The sequence below is a fragment of the Dama dama genome, chromosome 2, assembly GCF_033118175.1.
Source record: "Dama dama isolate Ldn47 chromosome 2, ASM3311817v1, whole genome shotgun sequence".
Classification (NCBI taxonomy): Eukaryota; Metazoa; Chordata; class Mammalia; order Artiodactyla; family Cervidae; genus Dama; species Dama dama.
The window spans coordinates 8,438,779-8,459,468 of NC_083682.1; the positions used below are offsets into that span (position 1 = coordinate 8,438,779).

The 20,690-nt window shown below is 57.7% G+C and overlaps 1 protein-coding gene across 6 annotated transcripts in view; it reads left to right on the forward strand.

Annotated features, from left to right (window-relative positions):
- MACROD1 (mono-ADP ribosylhydrolase 1) overlaps window positions 1–20,690 on the forward strand; it is a 152,819-nt gene that overhangs the window by 6,533 nt on the left and 125,596 nt on the right. For all 6 annotated transcript variants that reach the window (XM_061164860.1, XM_061164878.1, XM_061164887.1 and 3 more), the window contains exons 2-3: window positions 4,018–4,119; window positions 5,208–5,324. In XM_061164860.1, the coding sequence (XP_061020843.1) occupies window positions 4,018–4,119; window positions 5,208–5,324 (219 nt within the window). The remainder of the gene's footprint in view (window positions 1–4,017; window positions 4,120–5,207; window positions 5,325–20,690) is intronic.

Here is a 20,690-nt window from a genome sequence, read left to right on the forward strand (position 1 = left end):
GGGTCACTCAGAGCAGGCCCCGGGTAGTGGGCAGGACAGTGCAGGACAGAGCCCTGGGCCGGGTCCTGCCCTGGGATCCTTCTGCTTGCCTGTGACCAGGGTCGATCGCTCAGCTGCTTTTGTAAAGCAAGGTGGTGGTCTCTGCCAGATGGTGTCTGCTAGGGGACATGAGCCATCTCTGGGTGCCTGAGGCTGCCCCAGCCGGAGGAACTTCGCTGTGGGAGTCCTGTGGGGTCGCCTTGGACCAGCCCCTCCGGTGTCACAGCATGGGCTTTCATTGGCCACAGTCCAGCCGGCTGTGAGTACTGGTACCCTGAGACCTCCGAGGGGGTCTTTGGTCACAGTTGTGCAAGATGACAAATATGGGACCCAAGTAACTTAAAAGGGCTTTCCTGGTGGCTCAGGTGGTAAAGAATCTGCCTGCAGTGCAGGAGACTTGGCTTCGATCCCTGGGTCAGGAAGGTCCCCTGAAGAAGGGAATGGCAACCCACTCCAGCATTCTTGCCTGGAGAAGTCCATGGACAGAGGAGCCTGGCGGGCTACAGTCCACGGGGTCGCAAGGAGTCAGACAGGACTTGGCGACTGAGCAGCAGCAGCAGATCTCACTCCCAGGAAGAAGTGAGTGTGTCTGATGTGTGTATGGCTTCCTCTGCGTTTTCACAGCCACCTTCTCGCTCACAGCAAGCTTGGGTGCTGGGGAGGGCCTTCCATGCCCCTATTCTAGAGATGAGAAAACTGAGGCTGAGAGGGTGAGCACCTTGCCCATGGACACGACAGTCGGGGGGCATGAGCCCAAACCTGGGGGACCAAGGAGCAAGAGCAGAGTGGAAGCCCCTGCATGGCCGGGCCCTGGGCCAGCGTGGGCCTGGGACAAGCTGGGGAGGCAACCACGGCCCAGCTTTTGCTCTCCAGTCCAGCTGTTCTAGATCTCGCTCCATTTCCCCACGCAAAGGCTCTCTCCTATCTCAAGGCTTTTGAACATGCTGCTCCCCTCCTCCCAGAAGACCCTGTCCTCTTAGCAAACTTGCCCTCAGCCTTCAGGTCTCAGATCCTTGGTTCACTGATTCACCCCAGGGACCCTCACACTTGCCTTACATGCTGGTGCTGGGAATCCAGCATAAATACGACAAGTCCGCATACGGCCAGGGTCAAGCAGAACACAGATGGTAGGGCAGGCAACTGTTCTGGGGAGGGGCAGGGCCAGGAGGAGGGGGCAGTAAAGGAAGACCAGGCGGGAGGCACGGCAGGCACAAAGGCCCTGAGGCAGGCCACAGCTTGGCTGCTGGGGGCACTGGAAGGCTCAGCGCTGAAGTGCGGTCGGGAGGGTAGCACAGGAGGAGGTTGGGGGAAGAGGCAGGCTCTCAAGCACGGGTAAGGACCTGGAGTTTGAGCTGAGCTTTGCACCGAGAGACGGCTTCTGACTTCTGTTCCTGAGATCTCTGGGCTGCTGTGTCAGGGTGGGCGCCGGGAGTCAGCTGGGAGTGGGGGCTTCCAGAGGGCACTAGGGAGCAGTTAATGATGGAGGCTTGGCCCTGGAGGGGATGAGCAGAAGGCCTGGTTTCCGTGGCGTTGTGGGAATAAATCTGACAGTCAGCAGATGGGTGGAAGGGGGAAGGAGGAGAAAGGAAAGATCCCTGGTTGGGGGCCCCAGCAAAGTCTGGGGCCATCCACTGAGAAGGTAGGAAGGACGGAGGGGTCTGAGGTTCAGTTCTGCATGCAGAGAATTTGGGGATGAGGGCAGGCTGCAGGACTTGGGGGGCAGATGCTCAGAAGAGATGAGAAGCTGGAGATGCACCCTGGGATTTGGAATGCATGGAACTGCCGTGAAGACCGTGGGAGAGAGACTTCCCTGGTGGTCTAGTGGTTGGGACTTGGCCTTCCAGTGTAGACGGGTGTGTGTGGGTTCCATCCTTGAACTAAGATCTCACATGCCCTAGGGCCAGAAAGCCAAAACATTTTTCAAAAATGCCAGAAATGATATTGTAACAGACTCAGCGAAGACTTTAAAATGGTCTACATAAGAAAAAAAAGAATCTTTAAAAGAAAATAAAACCCAAGGAGAGGGTGTGGATTAAGGAAGAAGGGAGGCCGCAAGGAGGCTGTGGAGGGCCAGGGAGCCGCCTGGGGCCAGGAGGCGGGGTCCAGAGAGGGAAGAAAGGGTCGGGGTGCTGAGCACACAGGGGAGGCCGGGAAGGGCCACCGAATGAGTTCAAGCGGCCGGCGTGGTGCCTCTGACCTTGGCCTTGACAGAGAGGTGGGGTTGGGGGGGAGGAGGACGTGGAGACAGAACGTAGGCAGTGGAGGAGAGGGGCAGAGAAACGAGGCCGCAGCTACAGTGCGTGGCATGCAGTGTCGAGGGAGGGTTCTGTTTTCATAGAGCGGGTACAGGAGACGGTGTTTGAGGACAGCCTGGTGGAGGGGGAGCGCAGGAGGAGTCCTTGGGAGGTGAGCTGGGCAGCGTCAGCTAGGAGGATGGACCTTTGTGCCCAGTGACCCGAGAGAGGGAGAACGAGATGTGGGCAGGTGTGTGTGTGTGTGTGAGGAGGCGGCACCCCATAGCTGGGAGGACAAGTGGAGGAGGCTTGGAGAGGGAGAGGGGGAGGGGGGACCCACTTCCAAAGCAGCAGCTGCCGTGGCCACCTGGGGGAGATGGAGAATTTAGAGGGAGCGTCTGCTCGGTTGGTGGGAGTTTTCTCCAGTGATTTGCAGCTCCCGGGGCAGACCGGAGACACTGGGGGCACCTCTTCCAGGAGGCTGATCCAGCCTGCCCTCTGCTCGGTCAGGCCCCAGACCTCACCTTGCCTCCCAGGCTTGGTGTGTGGTTCGTGTGTGCGTGCTAAGCTGCTTCAGTTGGGCCCGGCTCTTTGTGACCCTGTGGTCTGTAGCCCACAAGGCTCCTCTGTCCATGGGATTCTCCAGACAGGAATACTGGAGTGGGTTGCCATTTCCTTCTCCAGGGGATCTTTCAAACCCAGGGATCAAACCCACGCCTCTTTTGTCTCCTGCATTGGGTTCTTTATCCCTAGCACCACCTTGGAAGCCTTGGTGCGTGGTGGGAGCTCAGTAAATGCCTGTTAGCTGACTGATCTGTGTTCAAACTGCCAGGGAGAGGCAGAGCCTGGATGGAGTGGTGGAGGGGAGCAGGTTGGACTGAGCCCGGCTGCCCTGGTGGCCTTAGGCCGGCAGGGGGAGCCCACGAGCCGCAAGCCTGGACCACGGCTCCCCGGCCTGGTGCCGCCCAAAGGGAAGGCCAGGCCCAGCAGGGGAACCAGCCTGGGCGGACCCAGAGTCTGTGAGCGGATGAGGAGGGCCCAGCTTCAAGTCACTAGCTGTCTGACCACAGGTGGCCTCCTAACCTCCCTGGGCCCATTTCCTCACCTGTAAAATGGGGACGATTCCAGCCACGCCCTTGGTTCAAGCTGGGGGAGACCCCAGCCGGGTATCTGTCGGTGGTGAGCCCTCTGGCAATGCAGGGGGCATGCCACAAACAGGCTCCACACCTGCTTGGTCTGCCGGCCTGTGAGGAGGACGGTTGTCCTGGTTCCCTGTGTCCCGCTGCCTACACATAACAGCAATGATGATGTAACTGATTGATGATGTAACTGACTCAATGCCACCAACCTGCCTGGCCTTGGCATGTATGAGTAAGCTTGAAATCACTCTGCAAGGGCTGTCTTAATCCCCATTCTATACATGAGGATACTAGGGGCTCAGAGGTGTGGCAGCAGCTGGCAATTGGCAGAGTTTAATTCTGAACCCCTGAGAGACACCTTCCATCTCCAAGGGCCTCAATTTCCCTTCCTAACAAAGGGGGCAGGGCAAGATCTTCCAGGGGACCCGCCTCCCGCATGCCCTCCCCGGGAGTTTGCGGAAGGATGAATGCGCGGGACTGCTTTGCATCCTTGGACGAGGCGAGCCTTCCCTGGACGGGGGACAGGAGACCTGTGGGCGGTGGGGAGGCCCCCTGGACTGCTCCCCTCCCCACCCGCCTGACTCTCCCGCCCCATCCCGCTGCAGCATTTCTGAAGGGCCTGAGTGACAAGCAACGGGAGGAACATTACTTCTGCCGGGACTTTGTCAGGCTGAAGAAGATCCCAACCTGGAAGGAGACAGCGAAAGGTAGGCCCTGCGCTGGGGACCCAGCTGGCTGGGTGTGGTGTGGTCCCTTCAGACCCTTGTCTGGGGAGTATCGTCCAGACAAGGCCAAAGAGAAGAAGGGTGGCGGCATTTATGAGTGCTTGCTCTGCACAGGGCACTTTGAAGTGTCACCTCTTTTCATTATTAACACAGCTTGAGGCAGGTTTGGTAGTTTGTTGAAAATGATTTCTTTCTTTCTTAAAAGAGTATTTATCTGTTTGGCTGCACCAGGTCTTCTTTGCGGCCTGGGGGATCTTTAGTTTCAGCTTTAGTGCAAAATCTTAGTTGCAGCATTCGAGATCTAGTTCCCTGATTAGGGATCGAACCCAGGCCCCCTGCACTGGGTGTGCGGCGTCTTAGCCGCCGGAACCCCAGGGAGGTCCATGGTTTGGTTTTGATCCCCGTTACGTCATTGGGAAGCTGAGCCTTAGACACACGGTGCCATGGCTGCCAGAGCCGGGATTTGCCCGGCTTGGCGTTGCGGCCTGCAGGGCAGCGTCCTCATGAGGACCTTGGCCCTGCGTGCTGCAGACCTGGTGACCGGGAACCTGGGCCAAGTCCTGCCATGCTCCCACGTCTCAGCTGTCTGTTATTTAGTCGCGAAGTCGTGTCCGACTCTTTTGCGACACCATGGACTGTAGCCCACCAGTCCATGGCTCCTCTGTCCATGAGGCTGCCCAGGCAAGAATACTGGAGTAGTTTGCCGTTTCCTTCTCTGGGGGATCTTCCCGACCCAGGGATGGAACCCTCCTCTCCTGCGTTGGCAGGCAGATTCAGTACCACTGAGCCACCTGGGAAGCCTCAGGTCTGGGTGACCCAGTGTGTGAAACGGGGGTGGATGGCATGGCTGCCGTACCTGTATGTGGCATTGCTGTGAAGATCCAGGGAGACGAGTGTGTGCTGCACACAGCAGGTGCTTGGTCAGTGTGGGCTGTCCTCAATCGGGTCATCGGTCCCCACGAGGCACCCTGCCTCTGGAGGGTGGGCGCTTGCCTGATCAGGGATCCCTGGTGGCTCGCTCCACCGTGGGGGCCTCCCTGTGAGCACCCCTCGGCCTTTGCTTGTTCCAGGGGTGACCGTGAAGGTGGAGGAACCCAAGTATAAGAAGGACAAGCAGCTCAACGAGAAGATCTCCCTGTTCCGAGGTGACATCACCAAGCTGGAGGTGGACGCCATCGTCAACGCCGGTGAGTGGGGCCTTCGGGCCGGGCCTGAGTCCGAGACCTGGGCGGCCGCCTCGTCCCTGTGCCAGGCCCACGCGGACGCCACCTGGCTCCAGTGAGGCTCTGGTGGCCGGTTGAGGGTGGCCCACTGGCGCCGCAGAACCCAGAGAGTCGGCCGCCTGGACGCCTCTCCCCGTGGAAAGCCTGACCCGCCGTGTCAGGGACGCCTTGGCTGAGCTGCCTCGAAGCTCTGAGACCTATTAGCGGCCAGGAAGGGAGAGAGCTGGGCTGGAATCGCGCCGGGCAGCCCTGCCAGGAAGGCGGAGGCCAGAGGGGGTTGTCCGCCCTCGGGGGCTGCAGATGGCCCCGAGCACTGCTTTCCTTCCTCCGCCTGCTGCCCACCCAGCCCCGCTCTGAACGGGGGGGCAGGCGAGGGAGCATGTTGGGGAGTGTATTGGGGGAGGGGTGGGGGGCAGAGGCCCCTGCACCCCTGCTTGGTTTCCTGCAGCGGCTCTTGTTGGCTTGGCCATTTATGGTGATGCGTTGAGGAGTCTGCTGTTTCTCTCCCACTCGGGAGCGGGAGAAAGGTGGTTATAATCCTTCCAGGTGGTGTTTGTCTGGCTGAGGTCAGGAGTGGGGTGGGAGTGGGGTGTCAGGGGGCGGTCAATTCCAGTGGGTGCTCAGATGATTCATGGGACAAGGGCAAGTGGGGGCTGTACCCCCCCTCCCCCCCACTGTGGGTACCAGGCGGCACAGGAAGGAGCCTCCTTGTTAGAGAAAGGTTTGCAGACCTGGGCGGACCCTCTTGTCTTGGACTTCGACTCATAGGGAACCTCCGCTGTATGAGCCCCCACACCCAGCTGTGCAGTCTCGGGCACCCCAGGAGTGTCCTGAATCTCCTCTGTCTCACCCTTGGGCTTGCAGCCACTGGCGGGCCCCAGAGCTGGCCGGGGTGTGGAGTGGCCGAGTGACCCTGGGTCTTGGTGGTGTCCATGCTGCGCTGGCTAAGTGACAGGGCTGGAGAGGCCCGGGGAGAGGGGGAGCTCGGCCCCTCGGCGCCTGCGTGTCAGTGGCCGGGCTGTCCTTCCGGCAGTGGCGTTGCTGTGTCTCCTCGCTGACGTTCGCAGACCTGTGTGGCCACAGGGGTGTCTTACCCCCATATTGCCTGTCTCAGCGCACAGGCGACCAGTCACGGGAAGGCAGGAGTTCTGACTCAGAGCAGAGGCGGTGGCGTTGCTCTTGGTGTTTCTCTCGGGCCACTTGGATGGTGGATGGCAGGGAGGTCTCCATCCGGGGGACTCAGGGCCAAGACAAGACAAGCCATACTGGCCCAGAGGAGAAGGGTCTTTTTTGCTGCCTGGACCCTGGAGGGCTGGCCTGGGGTGGAAGGACCAAGCCGCGGGGCCCTGGCTGAGGGGACAGTGCCACAGGCCTGTGAGGCTGCCCTTCCTACTGCCCCTGGCCCTGCAGTCACTGGCAAGGGTGTGCGAGGTGCCCCGCTGATGTTCTGGTTCCATCACTATGTCGTGTCTGACTCTCTGCGACCCCATGGACTGCAGCACGCCAGGCTTCCCTATCCTTCACTGCCTCCTGGAGTTTGCTCAGATAGGTTGGCCAAAAACTTTGAGTTTTTCCATAACATCTTACGGAAAAACCCGAGTGAACTTTTTGGCCAACATCATGTCTTTCTTTCTGAGCTGCAAAGCAGCCAGAGGGAAAAGTGGGACGTCTTATCAGCTCCTTTGCAGCCAGGTGGATGGTTGGCGGCGGGAGGGAGGGTGTGGGGACCAAGGCAGGGTGTTGGTGGGAGGCAGATAGAGCGGGCTGGGGGCTCTGGAGTCTGCTAGAGGTTGTAGGAATGATTAATGGCTCTTTCCTGAGCCCCGTGCCTGGCCAGACTCCGAGGGCAGCGGCTCTGTCGGCCTCTCGCGCTCTCCGGAAAGCACTTTGGCGCTGGCTTCGTTTGATTCTCTAGGACTGGGGGCCGACAGTGTTTGCCACACCTGTCTGGAGACTCGCCTTCTCCGTGGACCGGCCTGGCTTGCATGATGGGGGTGGTGGGAACCCCGTTAGGAGCTGATCCTCATGAACTGTGATGCTCACGCAGCAGAGCTCCCATGCAGAGCCGGCGTCCCCTGCAGACCCTCCCTCCGGGTCTTCCTGGCGGGTGTTTGAGTGGCCTTGGCTCTGATGGGATCTCAGGGGTCCTTGGTGGTTTGGGGACCCTCCAGCATCCTCCCTGAGCCTTGGCGCAGCCTGCGGCCGCCGCCCACCAGGGGGCAGCAGAGATCGCGGTTCCCGCGCCCCCCAGAGCCCGTAAATCAGCCTGTTTATTAGCGGAATAAAAGTCGCGGCAACACGGGGCTTTTCGGGGCTGCATAAATCTGGTCTGTGCCTCGTGAAACCCATATGTGCTTAATTCATATGTAAAGTTTCAAGCAGGAAGAGAATACGTGTCCATTAAATTCTATTTGACTTGATTATACTCATTAGCCGTGAATAATTGCTTCTCAGTGCCGACTGCCGAGCCGCCACAATGAGCAAAAGGAGCCTAGCAATTATCTCGGGGTGGGAATTTTTAAATTTTTATTTTTGAAGTCAAGGGCAGTGTTGGCCCCGCTGGAATCGGTGGCCTATGGGGAGCTGTCTGGGTCGGACAGGGCTGGGGGCTTGAGGTCCGCTGTGGAGCTTCTGGATTTTCTGCGGGGGTGGGCTCGGGGGCGTCTCTCTTTGTCCCCGAGGCCAGATGGGGAAGGGTGGGGAAGATGCCATCCTGCCTGGGCCTTGCTCCAGCTGCGGGGACCGTGGTGGGGGAGGCCTGCAGGGGGGGTGGAAAGGGCCTGTGAGAGAAAGGGGTCAGCACCCGCGGAGCCCCCTCCATCCTGAAGAGCTGTGGCCCCCGGGGGGAGGGGGCGGTCTCCAGCCCTTCCCTGGGGGGACCCTGGGTGTCCTCCCTGCCTTCCCTCTTCACTCCTCCCTTCCCCACAGAGGGGCTCCACCCACGGCCTCTCTCAGGACTTTGGAGAGTCAGACTGCTTCCCAAATGTTCCCCTGGCATCTGAAGTCCAGGACTGGTGTTCACGCCCCTCTGTTGGCGGATGATGTGTGACTGGGGTGTTTGTGCTGTGTGTGCGTCTGTGATAGCGGAGGCGCGTGTGTGGTTTGTTGTGTGTGTCACACTGTTGTATGTTATGTGGTAGATGGAGGGGGCTGGGGCTGAGTAGGAGGGTGTGTGCCTGGCGGGTGGCAGGGCATGAGGTCCCAGGGGATGGGGACAAACCCCCTCAACCCCGCCTAGTGCAGCGCAGGCCCCCAGGCCCTCCTGGGACTTGCCCCAGTGGCTGCCGGCCGAGGCCACTTGCTCGGGCAGAGCCTGGAGAGAGTCTGGGGCTCTGGCCATCTGCGCTGGCCATGGCTCCTGTCCACGGGGGCACACGGCATCCATCTTAATTAAATTGGTCTGCCATGCTGACCAGATAAGCCAGAGAGCTCCTGCAGCCCACATTCTCCAGGGTGGCGCCTGCCTCTCCAGCTTGGGCCACGTCCCCCAGCTGCATGTGGGGAGAACCAGGCTGGCATCTCCTCCGGAGAAAGCTCAGGTCTGGGGGTTCCACCCCCCGAACCCGGGGAGGGGAGGTGCATCGGCTTCTGGAGTGTTCATGTCTTCCCTTTGCCACGAGATGGGAGAGGACTGTGAGAGAAGGCAGTGTGACCTTGGGAGGGTCCCTTCCATGCCCTCGAAGTTCCCAGCAAACCAAGCCCATGCTTGTGGGCCCCTATGTCCTGGCAGACAGCCGAGTCTCAGGCAGGAGGTGTCCTGGCACACAGGGCGACCCCTCTTCCAGGTCCTTCCGGGGTCCAGTTGCTGGCTCTGGCCTTGAGGACCTGACGGGACAAACTGCGCCCAGACACTGCCCAGCTGTCTGAGGCTGGTGTGCCAGGGCTGTGGGCACAGAGGCCAGGAGCTCGCTGGGGATCCTAACTTTCCCGTCGGCCATGCGTGGCCTCCAGTCAGGCGTCTCCAAACCTCTATTTCCCCATCTGAAAAATGGAGTGTCGTTGGCCCCACCCCAGAGAGTGGGGCTGAGGGTGACATGTGCTCAGGCCCATCCGGCCCTGGGCCGAGCACCCGGCACGTAGCAAGGCCCCCGTGAATTAGTACTGGAAAGTCAGCATGAGAGCAACTAAGTAGAATATAATGTGACAAAGCAGTGGAAGCGAGGTCTGAACAGAGCGCCACGCGTCGCCTCAGGGACCAATTAATTCTGCAAGGAGGTGGCGGGAGGTGCGGGGGTCAGGGGAGCCTTTGAGGGGTCCAGGCTTGCCGGCCCGGGCCCTGCGGAACGGGTGGAAAGCCATGTTTCAGAGCAACAAGCTGGCCGCTCTGGGAGGTTTTTTAAGCCGCTTATTTATTTAAAATAAGGCATGAAGTGGTGCTCTGTTTCCTTAAGTCTTGGGGCTTTGATTTGTGAGAATCTGCCAGCTGCTTCCATCACCCTCCTCCCGCCAAGCCAGCCAGAGCCCTCCCTTCATTCCTGCTGCTGTCTGGAGGGCCCCAAGGAGCCCGGCCCCCGGCCGTCCCTGGGCTACAACTCCGAGCCAGTGATTTAGAGACCGCCTTGATGGACTAGCAGGCAGGGGAGCCGAGGGACGCCGACTGCCTTGTGGGAAGTGATCTGACGCTAAACTGTCGCCGTAAATCGCTTTATCTGTCACTTCAGATTTAAATGTGTTTGCTGAGGCTTGCCGGCTGGTCAGGCCTCCACAGCCGCCCACCTTCAGCAGCAACTTCCCCATGGCGGGCATGGAGGGCAGGCAGGAACCTGTGAGCCTTGGAGACCTCACTGGGCCCTGGCCCCTGGGGAGCGCAGGGGAGACGGGCCGCACCCACCATGCTGACCCCTTGGTAGCCCCACAATGCAGGGGATGATCCGCATCTTCAGTGATCAAACGGAGGCTCAGAGGACGAGATAACGTGCCCCAGGTGGGCAGGTGACCAAGTTGGAATTTGAACTCCTGTGTAGCTTTTCATTCATTGGTTCAGCAGTTGGACATGGCAGGCCTGTCATGCACCAGGCACTGGGGTAGGCCCTGGGCTACGAAAGACTCAGTCTCAGTCCCCAAATGCAGAGTGAAACATGTGAATGGAATGGAAATGGACAGCAGAGTGTCTGAGGGATGGGAGTCACTTGCAGGGGTGGGAGGCAATCTGGAAGGCTGCCTGGAGGAGGTAGCACTCGAGCTGAGAAGTGGGGATCTGAGTCAGAAGTCAGACAAGGATATAATAAGGGGAGAAAGGGAGAGCACTTGCAGGAAGGGGTGAGGAGGTGGGACTCAGGGGAAACTCTGGGGGCTAGGAATGAGCCAAAGTGGGTTCTGAGCTGAGGGTCTTCTCCCTCTGGTATATCCACACCCCATACTACCTCTCCTGGCCTCTTGGTGTTATTATATCAGCCCCATGGTGTTGATGAGAAACTGAGGTTCAGAGACTTGAAGCCACTTGCCTGATGCCACACAGTTATACAGTAGTGGCACAGATAGGGGAGGTTTGCCGGACTCCAGAGCCTCCAGGAAACGCAACCCCCCACCCCCCCACCCCGCAACCTTTTTAAAGAGCAGCTGGGACTACCTTCTCTTTGTCCCTTTTTCTTTTCTGGTTTAAAAATCTGAGTCCCCAGGTTGGGTGTGGTGTCATCTGTTCTCCCTGCAGGGACATAGAGAAGTGGGGTGGAGATGGGGCATGGTGGCAGGTCAGTGCAAAAAAGAAGGGTCCAGATTCATTGGCCCCGTGAGGCCTTGTGGTGGGATGCAACGCTTGTGGCTTCATGGTGATCCTGTGGCCCAGTGCCTGCCCTGAGCACCCCCCACCGAGCCCTACTTCTGGGCTGGGGGCAGCGTGCCTTTGCCTGTTCCCCCTGGGCCAGGGGGCTGCCCCCACACTGCACATATCATCTCATTTCTGAGGCCGGCACTCATGTTCCCCCACTTACAGACAAGGAGACCGAGGCACACATGGGCCGAAGCGCTTGGTAAAAGGTCGAACCAGGAATCAAACTCATATCTTTTGATCTTGGGGTTTGAGAGGGATGTCATCGAACTTGCTTTTTCAGAAGCTCCTTTTGGGTCCAGTCTGGGGTGGGTGAGGGGTTGAGTGGACTGGGAGGCAAACAGAGAGTCGTGGGCTGTAGGTAGGCAACCCCCCATCCCCGCCTTAGAAAGCCCAGGACACCAGAGACCGGGCCAAGGCCTGATTTCCACCACTGCGGGAGGAGGGTGGCTCGTTTCCACAAGGTTGAGAAGCGGTTACGTAAATTCATAAATGATGGATCCCTCCTGAATTATTGAAACTCCCTCGAGGGCTCGCAGGGCCTGGTCCAGTGAGCTGAGCTCTGTCCGATGGGCGGGACTTGAGGATCCTGGCAGGTCCTTTCCCCCCAAGCTCTTCTGCCAAGTTTCCCTTTGATGGTCAGATTGTTCCCGTCCTTCCAGAGGGAACGTGATAGTGGGCTGTGGACCTTGGACAGGATGATCCTTTGTCCTGAGCTTCGGTAAACATTTGTTGAATGAATGAGTGATCGTATGTCCTTGAGAGTTGGTGTGACGGCAGGAGGGACCGGATGAACCAGTGATTCCCCCCTGGGCTGCTGGGACGTCATCTGCCCCAGCCTAGGCCCTACACAGCCCCTCTGGCCGTAGAAGTCAAGGCAGGAAGGGACTAAAGCCTCGTGTAGATGAGGACAGTGGGAGACAGCTGCTGGTGAGGTTCCTGGCTCAGTGACCTTGACCTGCCTCCAAGACAGTTGCAGTGTCGTAGGGAAACCCAGAGAGGGACAGTGACCTGCTCAGGGTCACTCCCTAGCATGCCCTTTCTCCTGCATCTTTTTCTCCCCATCACCAGGAGCAACCGGTCAGGAAACAGGAAACGGGAGACAGGGCTCCGCCGCCCACCACCCCCTGCTGAGGGGCCCTGAGTTCCTTCCTCCCGGCTCCTCTCGTCCTTGAGGACGCCTGGCCTCACCCACACCTGTGTGCCCGCCTGTGTCCCCAGCGTGCTCTCCACCCCGGGCACTGAGCTGAGGAGGCCGGAGCTTGTGGGAATGTGTGTGTTTTGAAATTAATGGGGACCATTAAGTTGGCCAAGCATGAAAAGGCCTGGATCTGCAGGCCTTGGCTCGCTCTCCTGGAATGATCCGCCAGCGCCTTGGCAAAGGGCTGCCCGGGCGGCTTCGGGCCTCCCCAGGAGGCTGTGGCTCACCTGCCATTTAACACATGGGTGCCCTGGGTCCCTAGGAGGTGAAGGGGCTCTGAGAGCCAGAGGTCCCCCTGGGAACTGGGGGCCCCTTCCCTGTCTCAGCAGGCAGCTCTGCAGACACTGCTGTTTGCGGGGGTGTCGAGATGATCTGCTTTCTCTAGACCCCCGGGCTTCCCTGGTTGGCTCAGATGGTGAAGAATCTGCCTGCAGTGCAGGAGACATGGGTTCCATCCCTGGGTCAGGAAGGTCCCCTGGAGGAGAGAATGGCAACCCACTCCAGTATTCTTGCCTAGAGAATCTGAGAGGGTAACAGGCAGGGAGGCCAGGGGTCTCCAAATGGAGGAAATAGGCTGCAAGTGTCTTAAAATTCTGTGTTGCTAGGACGACACCTGGTTCCACCTGAACTTAACTTTTCTCAAACCTTGAGGTAACCGTTGTGGGTTTTTTTTTAATGGAAATGTTTTTCTTAAGTTATGTTAATGAAACTATGTATTTGCTTTGGAATTTACCTTTCTACAAAATGGCTCCACCTAAGACTAACTTTTTTCCTTTTCTCAAACCTTAGGCTGATAATAGCTCCACAAACCAGTATTCGTATCAATTGTTTTATTGTTTCATGGCCGTGGGATGACAGACCTCATGCCATCCTATCTCAAAATTGCATATTGCAGGAGAGCGGCCTGGTGAAACTCCCTCAGCCTTGAGGTGGTTCTCTTATCAGATTAACAGCTTTCTAACAGACATAAAACAGCTTGCTAAAACTAGCAGGGGGGCACTCTCCGTCCCCCTTCTGATGTCTGTGTCAGAAACTTTCTGTGTCCTTTTTTACTTTAATAAAACTCTGCTACACAAAAGCTCTTGAGTGATCAAGAGCTGGTCCCTGGTCCTGAAGCCAGATCTTCCTCGGAGATCACGAATCCCACACTGTTCACCATAAGCTATCAAATCCCATGGACAGAAGATCCTGGTGGGTTACAGTCCATGGAGTCGCAGAGTCAGATATGACTGAGCAACTAACACTTTCACCAGACCCCTAGGGCAGGCTCACACACATATCAGAGCCGGACTCTGGGGGCTCCTGGGTGAGACCTGGCCTGGTCCCAACTTGGGCTAGCCTTTAAGATATGTTGTTATTCAGTTGCTGAGTTGTGTCTGATTCTTTATGACCCCATAGACTGCAGCATGCCAGGCTCCTCTGTCCTCCACTATCTCCCAGAGTTTGCTCAAACTCATGTTGATTGAGTCAGTGATCTATCTAACCATCTCATCCTCTGCTGCCCCCTTCTCCTTTTGCCTTCAGTCTTTCCTAGCATCAGGGTCTTTTCCAATGAGTCGGCTCTTTGCAATCAGGTGGCCAAATTATTGGCGCTTCAGTTTCAGCATCAGCCCTTACAAATGAGGATGACTGATATGACCTAGAAGAGAGTCAAAGGATGCAGCTCCCCGCCCCCCAGCCTGTTACCTCCCACTCTCTAGATAGCCCCCACTCTCTAGATAGCCCCCACTCTCTAGATAGCCCCCACTCTGGAGTCTCCAACTCAGGCCATTGCAGTTGGAGTTGGGGGTCCTGGACACGAATCCTGGCTCCACTGTGCACTGGCTGTATGGCTTCAGGCAAGCTTCTTCACCTTTCTGAGCCTCAATTTTCTTTCTGTGAAATGGGGGTACAGGTGTTCCAGGACCCGGTGTCCTGGATTGTTGTGAGTTTGAAAGGAGACCGTTCGTGGGGAGCACTCAGCCTGATGACCTCTGGGTTAGCGGAAGCCCAGGAAGTGCCAGCCTTGTGCCCGCTGCAGTGGCTGCTTCCGTGGAACCGGGCCTGCTGTGCACCAGCACCTTCCTGGCTCCCTGTGGTGAGCTGAGAACTTGTTGGGCCCTCGGAGGCTGAGGAGGGCCCTTCCTGACCGTCAGGAAGGATTTGGGGTTTCCGGACCATGAACACGCAGGGCAGGTGGGCCAGCCCCACTCCCTTCTGGGACAGGGCCGTCACCCTCTGCTCTGCTTCTGCTGGGACTGGTGTGTGCGTCACATGGGAACAGCCCCAGCCGGGGGATGTCCCCCTTCCCAGGGGTGGGGTGGGGTGTTGACTGAAGCTGTCTTGTTAGCACTTGGTGGCCTCCGCGGAGCCTGAGCTGAAAGAACTGAAGCCACCAGCCCTCCCCTCCTCTCTCCTCCTTGGGGTCGTCTTGCATTTCAGAAGCTCACCTTTGGGACTCATGTAGTTACTTTGCAGTTTATTTCTGCTGGTGTTTCCTCAGGCCCTGCTGGCAGCAGTGACCCCATCACTGGTTCCCTTTCCCTGACCACACTGAGCAACCTGTAGGATCTTAGTTCCCCGACTAGGAATCGAACTCTTGCTCTGTCAGTGAAAGCAAGGAGTCCCAACCATTGGACCACCAGGGAAATTACACCCACCCGCCCCACAGTTTGATTGATCACTTATAGAAAGGGTGCAGCTGTCCTCGCGGGGGTGGGGACAGGCCTGGCCTGGGCTGGAGGGCCCCCATGGGTGCAGCACTGGCTGACCTTGGAGGCTGCTCACAAAATACCGATAGACTGGGGTAAACCCTGGTTTCACGTGCCGCTCCTCTGGGCTTCAGTTTCCAGTGTGCACCCCAGGGGATGATTAAGAGGAAAAAGTGAGTGAGTATCTGCAGTGCCTTGCACACCACGGAGGGGTCAGTAAATGCTGAGTACTGTTCTTATGAGTGAAGCATCTCACTGTACCACCCACTAGACCGGAGCCCCTGGAGGGCAGCGGCAGGGCCCACTGACCCCGGGTCTCCATCCGTGGACAGGGCTGGCACAACGCTGGTGCCCATCTGTGGGGGGGGGGTGGCGCCTGAGAACATCTGCACAGCGGGTCCCCGGGGGGGACACAAAGGGACGGGAACTGACCATGCATCTTGGTGAGGGCTGTTGGGTGGAAGCAGGCTGTCCAGCCGGCACAGCCATGGAGGAGGGGCTCCTGCTGCCTTACATACTGGGCAGGGGAGGGACTGCAGCTTTTTATGTCCTGTGGAAGTGTCAGAAGCCAGTGAGGACTTGGAAGCCAGGAGCTTGGGCTGCAGCCCCCGGGAGAGATCACGTACTTGGTTGTGGACCTGGGTGGCCCCAGTGGGCCTGGGTGGCCGTGAGAGGGTGGCGGCAAGGGATGGACGTGGCCGGCTGGCATCACCTGCTTCGGCTCATTGAATCCCCATCAGACGCACCCCACACCCAAAGGCAACAAGTGGTCCTTGTACAGCGGTACCCACCCTCCTCCTCCCCATCGCCGCTTCCTCCCCCTCTTCGGACATTGTAATTGCCATAAAAATAGGAGCTGAGCTTCGGTGGTGGCTGCTGCAGCGCATGTGGGAAGAGAGAGGCCGGCAGTCAGCCGTCCCCCTGCCGGCAGGGGCCCGCGTCTGTTTTATTGTTGCCGCCTGGCTGTATTTCACGTAGGTTTAAACATCATCAAACGCCACATCCCTTTTGAGAAGCAAGAGCTGCCTTGTTGAGGAGAAACAGGAACATTGAAATCTGCGAAGCAAATGGCCCAGAGTTGACATTTGCAACGGGAGCTTTACAGCTCCGTCAAAGGCGCTAAGGCCAGCCTGGCAGCCGGCGGGGAACCTGCTGGTGAGGCTCACAGGTCACGGGAAGCTGGGGTGGTTCCAGCTGAAGCCTTGGGGTTTGGCAGGGAGGGGCCCAGAGTGTTGCAGGCAGGGCTGGGGTGGGGGATGATGGAACTCTGTGGGTCACCGACCACCTCTTGGCCTCCCTGGCTTTGACCTTGACTCAGCCTCCTCTCCCTCCTAACAAGGCAGATGGGAGCCCCGTTTGGTTCGTGGAGCAGGGTGCTGGGCTCTGGGGTTCAGGGGGTGGGAGTGGGGACACGCCGGGGGGGCCAGGGCTGCCGCGGGCGCTTCCAAGTCCTTGTGACCTTGAGCAGGATACCCCTCCCCTCTGAGCCTCGGTTTCCTTGTCTGTAAACCCGGGAGAGTGACGCCTTCTCTGAAGGTGGTTTCGGGGATGGAGATGCATGCAAATGCCTGGCAAGTCATTGGAACTCAATAAATGGTGACTGTTACCGCCAAGCAAGTAGGCATTTGAGCTGGAATTGATTTTTTTAAGAATGTTTAAGCTACCTATTTCCACTGAAAAACAGGTATAATAAAACCGGGGAACCATTAAAACAGGAATAAAAAGAAGTGACAAGGAGGATGCAGACCTGGGCCTTAATAGAAATGTGCCCTCTGCTCCTGGCCACACCTGGAACCCTCTGGCCTGGATGCTCTTGACACATGTTTTCTGACCTGCCAGCCTCTCGCCTCATTCCCGAGTCTGCTCTGCCCATGGAGTGCTGGTGTCTGGTCTAACCAGGGGCCACGGTTCATACCCGCCCTTGTATTTTACGCTCTTGGTGCCTGCTTGGGCAGTTTGGCTCCTGGTATTTACCTAGGCCCCATCCAGAAGACACCTCAAAACCAGGCTTTTGTGACAACTCTATTTCTGCTGTGTATGAAAAGTGGCCATGAACTTCCCTGGCGGTCCAGTGGTTAAAAATCCACCTGCCACCGCAGGAAACACGGATTCGATCCCTGGTCTGGGACGATTCCATGTGCCGCGGAGCAGCTAAAGCCCGTGTGCCACAACTACTGAGGCCTGCGTGTCCTAGAGCCCGTGCTTTGCAACAAGAGAAGCCACCGCAATGAGAAGTTCATGCACGGCAATGAAGAGTAGCCCCCGCTAGCTACAACTAGAGAAAGTTGTACAACAAGTTGTACAACAAGGGCAGCAGTGAAGACCTAGCGCCGCCAAAAATAAATAATAAACACATTTTTTAAAAAGGAAAGTGGCCTTGAGCTTCCTGGCAGCCATAGCAAGATGGGAAATGAGACTTTGGGTTCTGTGACTCTAAACTTGGAAATCTACTTATATTTCAGCTTCATGTCTCTTTCTCGTACTTTCTCCTCTCCCTCTGCCACTCTCACCAGCTATTCTTTATTCCCCTACAGCTGCTTCACCCCTTGCTCCAGACCCCGTCTCTAAGCGCAGCCCCCCTCTCGGCTTCACTCCCGCCTCCGGAGGGCCCTCTCTGCCCTCTAGTTTGTCGCCTTCCATTCCCTTGTCAGCGGCCTGGCCTCTGGGCTTCTTGCCTCGCACAGGCCCACTCAGTCTGCTGCTGTGATTTCTCTCAGATGAGCCAGTGACCAATAAGGGTTGCCCCCGGGGGGCCGGCAAAATCTTTCCCTCCTTAATATCAGAGTTTAAAAATGTGTCACCATCGATTTGAAGGAAAGACTTGTTCCTGCTGAGAAAAGCGGGCTGGAGATTCGTCTCGCCTTAGGAATTACACCCAGGCAGCTGCATACACTCCAGAGCCACGGAGGCTCTCCATGCAAATGCCGCCGCTCAGCCCCCAGCCAGCCTGGAGAGCCCCTGGGGCTGGCACCCCGCCTGCCCACCTCTCATCTTCCCACAGGCACTCTGGGGGCCCCTTTGTGGGGGGCATCCTTGATAAGAGCCTCACTTCTCTCCACCTCTTGGTGGTGAAGCTGGAGGCAGAGCCCATGGCTAATTCCTTATCCTGATGTGCTTTAACCCTGGAGAAGGAGGAGGAGTGACTTCTGAGAGAGGGTCCCCACAGCCCCGGGGGCAGGGGGAGGGTCCCTCCTTTACCCTTATGTGTGGATCTGCTGGCTGCACATGGATTTGCCCTGAGGGTGGGATTAAAAAAATAGGGCCTGGATGCCCTGTCTCCTGACCCTGTTTCATCCTTGCCTGGAAGGGACTTGTGGTCATTTTGTCTATCCCCCTGTCTCCAGATAGGCCCCCTCCCCTCTGGCTGGCAGGCCTGCCCCTGGCACTTTGCCCTCATGCTGGCCCAGCCTCCTGCTCCACATCTCCAGACCATGGTCCCCTCCTGGTCCAGCTGACCAGGATAATCAGCATAACAATGACCTGGTGGGTGGCTTTTCAGCTTGGAACGCTAGAGACTAATCTCCAGCCAGGAAGCTTGAACCGGATCCTGAGTACTTTCCACTGGGTCACATCACCTTTAAATGAATGAGTGAGTGAGTGAATGGGGGTAGTGGGCCGGTGGTAACCCCACATATTTCTAGATATCTCTGAGTGGGCAGCCCAGGATGGGGGTGTTTGGAGAGCTTGGGGGAGGTCAGGGCAGCCCATCCCCCTTCTGTCACGTGGAGGTCATGGTGGCCGCCTCTGTGGCGGCGTTGTTTGTCCTCCCGGGAGGCTTGCCCCAGCATGGCACGGAGCAGCCGGGTGACCTTGGCCGGCACCAGGACGGTGGCCTCCAATCTGTGGTCTGGCTTTTCTGCCGGGAGCTTAGTGGCGGGTGGGAGAGGGGTGGGCCCAGGGTGCCGGTGAGCCCTCCCTGATTTGGGGGGAGCCAGTGCAACGGGCAGCCAGGGTAAAAGTGAGCAGGAGGTTTGCAGCCTCCCAGGTGCTTGCTGAGTGGTCATTTACCACCTGGTGTAGGGATGTCTGCAGGCTGGTCCCGGTGCCTGCCACCCCAGCTACAGAAAGGGCCCTGCCAGGGCTCTTGGCAGCCATTACCCCGGGGAAGGAAGGACTTTATTCTTCCTGGCTCCTAAATGTTATAGCCTTTATAGACTTTGGAAATCAGTTTTATGATGTTTGTCCGCTGAAATATGGAAAGCGCTGGAGGGGAATGAACCATAGGGTTGCTTCTGGCCCTGAAAGGTCAGGTGGCCGAGGGTGAAGGGGCAGGGCTCACATCTATCCAGGCCTGGGTCACTCTTTGTTGACTGTCATGGCTGGAAGGGGCTTCTCTGGTGGTGTAGTGGTAAAGAATCTGCCTGCCAATGCAAGAGATGCAGGTTCGATCCCTGGATCAAGAAATCCCCTAGCAACTTGCTGGGGAAGTGACTGGTACACACCCACATGGTCAGGCCTCAGAATCTCTCCTGCCATTTCTTTTTTAAAAACTGATTTTATTTATTTATTTATGGTTGTGCTGGGTCTTCGTCGCTGCGTAGGCTTTTCTCTAGTTGCAGCAAGTGGGAGCCGCTCTCTAGCCGCGGTGTGTGAATTTCTCATTGCGGTGCCTTCTCTTGTTGAGGAGCACGGGCTCTAGGGCACACAGGCTCAGCAGTTGTGGTGCCAATACTGGCAACTTGCTCCAGTATTCTTGCCTGGAAAATTCCATGGACAGAGGAGCCTGGTGGGCTGCAGTCCATGGGGTTGCAAAGAGTTGGACATGACTGAGCGACTGAACATGCACACACACATAGCTGGACGTGGGTCAGGGATGGTGTGCACCAGAGAGGGCCCTGGAATTCTGTCGGGAGGGCCATCCTGAGGCTTCAGGACCTGCCCCCTTTGTCAGCTGGTTCTCACTGAACTGGGCTGGCTACTGATAGTTATCGCTTCTTCCTAGACATCCCTCTATACCAGCTGCCTCCTCTCGGGTGCCATCCAGGGCACCTCGCCAGCCATGGGGCAGTGTAGTAAAAAAAAATCAGCCCTCTGGGTTTTTGCCAGCTGCGATGCCAGCCTCACAGGGGCTCCCACCTGCAGAAGGTGCTTCGTCTCTGAGCAGAGTTGGCCCGCCGGGAGCTGGGCAGGGTGTAGGGATGCAGTGGGAGCCCCCTGCAAATCCTCTTCCCTTTCCTGGGCCTGAGGACCCTTCAGGGAGGCCCTGAGGGTCTGCCCCAGGAGAAGGCTGCTTCTCTGCTCCTCTCTTGATGTGCAAAGAGCTCCTACACATCAATAAGAAAAATGGGCAAAAGATGTGGACAGGCAATTCCCAGTCAGAGAAAAACAAACGGCCAGTAAACAAGTGAAAAGATGCAGAACTTCGCCAGTAATCAGGAAAAGGCTAATTGAAATAAGACATATCATTCTCCACGGCTGGAGAAGAGGCAACTGGAGAAGAGGCGGAGGCCGGAATTACTGATTTGTGCAGGTTTGGTCCCTGGAGAAGGGAAAGGCAGCAGAAAACCGGCCTTTGCTGGACTCACCCCTGCGGTTCGCACCAGCCGGCACACAGTAGGTACTTGGGAAGACTTGCTTTATCCCAGAAAACACAGAGAACTCCCCTTTGCTCATAGGGAGTCTCTGCAGGACCACTGCTGCCCTTGTGGCCCCCAGTTTGCCATGCCCACCAC